Source organism: Psittacula echo (assembly GCF_963264785.1).
Source record: "Psittacula echo genome assembly, chromosome: 6".
Taxonomy (NCBI): Eukaryota; Metazoa; Chordata; class Aves; order Psittaciformes; family Psittacidae; genus Psittacula; species Psittacula echo.
Genome location: NC_137743.1, coordinates 23,032,103 through 23,039,573, shown reverse-complemented (window position 1 = coordinate 23,039,573; position 7,471 = coordinate 23,032,103). Strand labels below are relative to the sequence as shown.

General features: G+C 44.1%; 1 protein-coding gene across 1 annotated transcript; it reads right to left on the bottom strand.

Annotated features, from left to right (window-relative positions):
• Positions 1-695: 695 nt before the first annotated feature.
• Positions 696-5,542, bottom strand: EIF3F (eukaryotic translation initiation factor 3 subunit F; the record flags this gene model as incomplete). The annotated part of the gene is made up of 8 exons (XM_080621726.1): positions 696-1,165; positions 1,909-2,022; positions 2,162-2,298; positions 2,481-2,572; positions 3,623-3,760; positions 4,810-4,889; positions 5,114-5,184; positions 5,260-5,542. The coding sequence occupies 8 exons, from the start codon at positions 5,540-5,542 to the stop codon at positions 1,088-1,090; spliced, it is 993 nt and encodes a 330-aa protein (XP_080477852.1). The 3' UTR covers positions 696-1,087.
• Between the last annotated feature and the right edge of the window lie 1,929 nt (positions 5,543-7,471).

The window sequence follows — 7,471 nt, the reverse complement described above, 5'->3', positions numbered from 1 at the left end:
TATCTCAAGGCTTACTTTAAAGAACACCTTGACCTGAAAATCTGCAAAATATTTAAATGGCCAAAGTTATGAATATTAAGTCTAAAGACAAGAAGGGAAACCGAAGATTTTTATTCAGACTTATAAAAAATGAGAGCTGAGTTTGAACTTACTTAATGCTCACAAATAACATTATCAAAGGGGTGAGAATCCTTGCTATACCTTCAGTTTTCATGTACCTTGTCCTTGCAATTAGAGCTTAGCATTTAATCACTGGGGGAATTCTCCACATTGGAACCAGTACAGGATCTACAGATCTGTAACATGAGTCCCATTCTTGGTAAATTTCAAATTCATTTACCAAAACAGATGCAAGGCATCAGAAATCATCATTAGTAATTAGGGGGAACAATTATGTTGTAGAAGAGGGACACTTACAATCCATCACACAACCTTCCCCTCAGTACAGGTAAACAGACTTCTAAAGGTCTGAATTCACTGTCTCATACTCTGTCAGTTCCCTGCTGAAGAAGGGCACATGCACAGCACCACTATAATAAATCAGTGGCCATAATATTCTGTAGTCCTCCGTATCACAAGCAACACAAGAAGTCACACTTTCAGTGTGCTTTAACAGCTGAAAAAAAACCCTGCAAAGAAGCCTGCAGAACTGAAGTTGACTTGCATCCACTCTGGTTTTCTTTCCTCATGCCACGTTATCCCCCCTTTTCTTTCAAAAGTGGATTCATTATACAATAATGAATGAAACAAGTTTTTTTTCTGGACAGAAGCCAATCTTGCCATTGCAATGGAACTTTTATTTCAAATACGTTCTTACAATAAAGCTGTATTTTGTTATACAAGTACATAAACCCAGGAGACAAAAGACTTATGTAATCAATTTAAAAATATTGGGCTCATCTAAATTGCAGCCGTTCCCATGAATTTCCTAAACCATGGTAAGGATTTTTCAAGGCAATGGAAATAAAGATGTAAATCAAGTCATCCAGGTAATTAAATTAATATCTGGGGAAATTTTGTAACAACATAGAAAAGTGTTTCTGCCCATTCTTCAGGCTCTTTGATGTGTAGGGTGGCACAATTTTCTTTATAAACTCAGAAGTTTTTCATTGAGAGCAATCTGTGACTGTGTGAGGTTTGCCAAGTAGGTTACCATCAGCAAGTCCTGAGAGGAGGAAAAAAAAAAACAACCCACAGTGATGAGAAATACTAACAAAGATGATAGCCTATTAGGGAGTTGAATTTTTAACATCTGTAAAGCAGTTTACAATCAGCTATTAGGAATGCTTCCCTCACAGGAAGAAGGGTTTGGTATTCCCAGAATATGAAACTCTGCCTGTGAAATTTTAACTCCGAGTTCACCCATGTTAACCAGGCAAGTCAAAGGGTATAAGCAAAATTAAAAATTAGATCTGGTCTTGCAGACTGTGGCTGAACAACACATTCAGAAATTTAGCTTTTGCTTTCTACAATTTTGTTACAAAAGTAAGGTAGCACACTAAAACCCTGCTCATGTCCTAAGTGTTATGCAAGGAGACAGAACTTCAGCTCAGGCAAAGGAAGCTGGCAAGTCACCAGTTGTAGTCCATCCTGTAATACTACTTTAAGCCTGGTAATTTGTATTGTACAGTCACTCTAAAAAGAGTTGATGCTGACTTTCAGATTACTTGCATAATTCCTAAGTACTTTAGAACTTTCTCATTCACAGTTGCTTTCAAGATTATTATGGTGAACTGATTTATCCACCTTCAGCTCTTAAAACATCAAATTACCTACACAAAAGAGCTGTATCTTCTTCTTAACATGTTTGTATAAAATCAAAGATTGTTTTGATCTCAGACAAATTTGTGTCTGTATCACAAATTTTCAGAATTGCTGTCAACTGAAAAAAATGGATGATGAACTTACATTGATATTGCTGTTCAACATTGTCTCAAAGTCCTCTGGTGAAATCTTTGGCACCTGGTTAATGAGATCCATCAGGAAACGACCAACAGTGTTGTCAGCAGCCACTTTGCCGGACTAAGTATAAGAAACATACACATCAACATGAGTAAAACTCGGCAAGTTTATGGCCCAGTGAGAAAATACAGAAAAAGAAAACCAAGATGCACAAGCTTACATGAAACTTATTTGCTGGCTCATAAAAAGTTTGCCTTACCAACACATCCTCTGCATACTGCAGCACCATGGTGAGGGTGTCCTGAATCCTGGCTGATGCTGACCCCACCTGCTGTAAGTCACTGGACAAGCCAATCACTCGGTTAGGGCTAAAACAAGTCTTCATGATAAGATCCACTGAAAGCACAAGGGGGATAAGTAAAAAAAACTGTCACAGAAACCAACTTGTTGAGGACTTCAGCAACAGTCTTATTTCCAGTAGAATTCCCAGAATGGCAATTTTACCAGGGTAAAAAACCCCCAACATTTAAACAGTGTCACAACAATGCCTATAGCCAAAATAGGAAGAAAAGATTCACCTCCTATCCGCTCTGTATCATAATAAACATACTTCACTGTCAGAGGTGTGAACATCACGCCCATAGTTTTACCAGGGACTCCCATTGGAGCACTAGGGAAAAAAGAACAACAAAAAGTTTTCAGCATGGATATATTTAAGGGAGGATGTAATAATTTCCATCTCAATAATCCGTTAGCACTGAAGTGTAAACATGAGTATACTCATTCTCACCAAAATCAGCAATATTAAGACCATGAATAACTGAGGACAGAAAATCAGTCTGCCATACTATTAATTGCTCATTTTCAACCAAGAATATTCCTAGCTGGTCTGATGTCATCAGCACGAATGCATGAAGAGCTAAGTATTATCTTCTTAGCTACAATTCCTTCTTGCTTATAGCGCAGGTATTCTTCTATCCTGAAATAGCCCACACTTTGAGAAATTGCTTAAGGAACAAAAATATGACAGATTCAATTACAAAGCACTCTCAACACTTTTATCACTCCTATTATTCGAAGTATTTGAAGTGCATTTATGCTTTAAGATGTCAGGGAATAGCTTCCTTTTTGAAGATGTGCAGTAGACTTCCACTATAAAGAAAGGCTGGGGTTCTGTTCCTTAAAAAGGAAAGCTCTACAGTCAGTGCTAGGAAGAACAGTGAGGTGGAAGAGGTTCATTTCTCAATATTCAATCTCCATTATTAATTGATAAAAATGGAAGGGATTGGGGGGAATAAAGACTGATCAAAAAGATGCAGTTTCAGTTGTCTTAACTGCAGTAATCCTCCAAGCTGCATAAATAAACTGCCAAGCCATAAAGCCAGTAACTACAGGCTAGCATTCTGACAGTGTGATGGAAGTTAGTGAAATTAACACTAGCTATGTGAATCCTGTGAAATGTCACAAAGATGTTCAGAACACTACTAATGAAGTCACAATTCCTCACCCCAATGAAGGTTAGGTCTTTCAGCTTATATACAGTGATCAGGACATTCCAATGAGAAGTAAGCCATGATCCCTGGCTCTCTACTGTGTTTTAGCTACTGCACAGCATTGTTCAAAATGGGACACTGCAGCCCACTATGTTTCTGGTTGCCCTGATGTGGTCTCTTAATAACTCAGATAACTCCCATCCCAGAAATGCAGCCTCACGGAGTACCTGACATAGGCTTTAATGCTCATGCGTGAATTCTGGAGACTCGTGTCCACAGTGAGATGGATTGGATTGTGCGCTTCCCGGCTGTAATATTCATGGATCAGGACAGAATGTTCTGTGATGTCATGGCCTGTTGCATACCTTCAAAACAAATCACAGGTTGAAGAGCCATTCTTCCAACATTCTAGCGCCCAGTGTTTGGTACCATTGATATTCAACAGGTTTTTATCCTAAGCCACTCATTTCCAAGCACTGAGCTGCAGAAGCATATTAAATACAAGTGTTTTAACTAAGGAGTTTGCAGTTTGTAGGAATTACAGAATGAGCATACCCACTCTAAAAACATGCACAAGACCAGTGTTGTAGTACCAGCCGTAAAGAGTTGGTACAGTTGACATCAGACACCCAAGATTCAGTTATCTGATGTTATGTTGTGGAGCAACTCTTTAATTCTGTGTAAGTCAAAGCATGCCAAACAAATCTGGACCAACCAAGTAGATCTTCCACAAAGCATCTCTCTGCAGGAGGAACAACTCATTAATCTAGGTCCTTTAACTGCTCTGCAATTAGCTTCACAGGAAAATTTCTGTCACCAAGACTGCACTTTGCTGTGCCATTAGAAGGTGGTTAAGGTCTGCTGCACAGGAACAGAACTGAGCTATTCTGTAGGAACAGAGGAGCATTAAAAGACTAATAGAGCCACCCACACACTCAGGCACTGACATCATACTGATCTTGCTTCGCATCCCACACACACATACTCCCACCTTTTCTCAGCAGAGAACTTCTCTGCATGCTCCAGCTGTTATCACTGATTCCTCCTGAGGCCTTTGGTACTCTAAACTACTCTTCTGTGTTCTCCTTTCTTTCTAACCAGTTATCTTCTATGGTGCAGGCTGTATTACAGGTGGCTATGTCCTTCTAGTAAAGCCATGCAGGCATTCTCTAACTCACCACGCTTCTGTGATATCTTTGCTAGATAGATAAAAAAATCCTGCACATCTTCAATACCATCTCTTCCTCTTGTGAACTGCAAAAGCTTTACAACTGATTCTATAACAAGAGTTGCAAGATCTTACTGACACAAGCATTAGTGCTTCTGCTTCTCAACCTGTGACAAGTAGAATGATGTATTTCAATTAGTTAAGGGACCAACAGAAGTGCTTGCATGTTCTTGCAGGAGAACTTACCAGCCCAAGATGATCTCGTTAGGAGACACCTTCTTGTGCAACTCATACATGTTTTTGGCAAATTCCATATCGACTGCCACCTAAGAAATGGGACAGGCCCAAGTCAGCTGTTTACAGGGATGCTGAACCCTTAACGGCGGACAACACGGCTATAAGCCCTCACGCAGCCATCAGGGGCGGCACATGGGCAGCACACACCCCCGCTCCCCAGCAATCGCCGAGAGACCTACTGCCCGCTCTACAGCGCAGCTCCGGTGGGTTGTACGGCCTGCCACACCCGCCCGGGCTGTCCCGCACTCCGTACCTCATCTTCGGACTCGTTGTGAGGGACGGAAAAGCAGTTAGTGACCTCCACCGAGTGCTTGTCCACAGTCCCTGCGGGAGGGCAGCACAGTTAGAGGGGCACCGTGGAGGAGGTGGGCTGCTCTCCCCGCGGTCGGCAGCTCTTACCCAGCAGTGTCCCAATGACCCTCGCCGCGCCCTCGTTGCGGCGCTCGAAGCTGTCCACGATGGAGGCGAGCACGACCGGGTGCAGCCGCACCACGCGGCCGCCAGGGAACGGACCCGAGAGCGCGGCCGACAGCGGCGCTGTCGGTGGCGGCGGTGCTGGAGTGGCAGGCGGGAGCGGCGCGGCAGTGGGGGGAGCGTTCCCCGCCGGTGTGGTGGGCGCTGTCGTTGGACTCTGCGCCGGAGCCGCCGCGGGAGAAGCTGGAACGGGCGCTGTCGCCGCCATTTTGCAACAAAGAAAGGGGTGGGGGGGGGGTTCACGCCGGCAGTAATTGGCTGATCTGAACGCCTGTCACGCAGCGTTACCTTTCTATTGGGGAAAGGGTTGTGCTAAGGCCCTCCTGCCATCTGTTAACCAATCTGGGGAGAGCGATGAGGGAAGACGCTCTGGTTGGAGCAAGAGTACACTGCTGGTGACTGAAGTTTAGTCTTATTCACATCCTCTAGGAGCCGGAACGTTTCTCAATTGGGCTTTCACGTTCCCCACCTCCCTGCGTGTCTGCTCTCGCTGCCTATTGGCTAGCATCGCCCCTGCCCACTAGCAGGGCGGGAGGGTATATGTTGGCCGTGGCGCTGCTGTTCACCCTGGTGGTGGCTACGAGAAAAGGTTTGTGTACGTCTGTAGTGCCGACCATTAGCCCGTCCGCTTGCTCGCTCTGTCGAGCAGCAGGGAGACCTGCTGGAGGTAGGCTGAGCCGGCCTGGGTGTTTCAGAGCTCCCTGTGCCCTTCCAGGCCGTACCATCTCGGTGGCCTTAGGGGTGTCTGTGCATCCAAGGGCCTGCCTTAGCTGGTTGTGTGTTTATGGCACGTTCCTGGTTATGCTTCAGATCCGTGTTGCCGCCAGCTGTGGTTGAATGCTGAGGTGTTTGGGTGATGATAGTATGGTTCTGGTCACAGTGGTGGGGCTGTTGCAGCCCCCTTGGTCTGCTTGTGGTGAGGGTAGAGACCGTAGCTCTTTTACTGCTTGCAGCTATATAGCGTGTGATGAACATAACAGCCTTCAGACACGCCACCAAGTGGCCACCATAGGGAAGAAGATTAGCCAGTAATGCTGTGTGTGAGGGATTCGCAACCTTTCCGGCATTGGGCCTGTGAGGCAGCGAAGTGCTGTTAGCCGTGCTTTCCAGGTCTTTGTAGTGCGGAAGAGTGATTGCCAAGTAACATGTAGAGAGCAAATGCTGGCTACCTCTATCCAAGGTTTAAGGGTTACCCAACAAATGGACTTCTTGGACATAATTTGCCTGTTACTAATGGTTCCCCATGTTTTTGTGCTCAAGCAACAAACCTGTGTAGGTGGGGACATGTATGGCTGCAGAATGAAGCCTGTATGCTTTTGATAACTGCTAAGGAGATTCCATTCTTTTGAATCTTCCTTGTCGCTTTCTTGGCTGTGTACTTGCAGGTGTGGCTGTATACTTGCAAGTGTGGCTATATACTAACAGGAGTAGCAACATGGTAACAGATTTACCTCTAATTCTCTTAGTTAAAAAACTGATTATCATAGTTTTTAATGTTGGTTTGACAAACTTTTAAGGGAGAATTTCAGGTGTCATTGAAATCATAGGACAAGGAGTAATGGGATAGAACTTAAATGGGTGGTTCAGGTTAGATGTAAGGAAGAAGCTCTTTATTGTGAGGGTGGTGAGGCACTGGAACAGGCTGCCCAAAGAAGCTGTGAGTGCTCCATCCCTGGCAGTGTTCGAGGTCAGGTTGAAGAGACCCTTGAGCAACACCGTCTAGTGTGAGGAGTCCCTGCCCATTGGGGTTGGAACTAGATGGTCTTAAGCTCCTTTCCAACCCTAACCATTCTGTGATTCTATGTTTAGGAATTTTGCATCTCAAGCTGTTCTTTTGCCACAAGTAAACTGTTTGTGTGTGTGTGATTACAAATATATAAACACTGAAAAATGTAGAAGTCTCACCACATGATAAAATGCTTAGTTTCATGAAACTATGCCAGCTAGAAACCACATCAATTCTCTGGCACCACTTTCTCTGTGAGGTGGCTGTTTGAATAATTGAGAACATTTCCAGGAGTAGCAAAGTACAGTGGTGGTTACTGCCTCAGGTGTAATCATCTTTACTCTCTTACAGATCCACTTTGAGCTCCTGGCACACTTTCCCATATTTGGATTACCAGTTTAAAGTAATTTT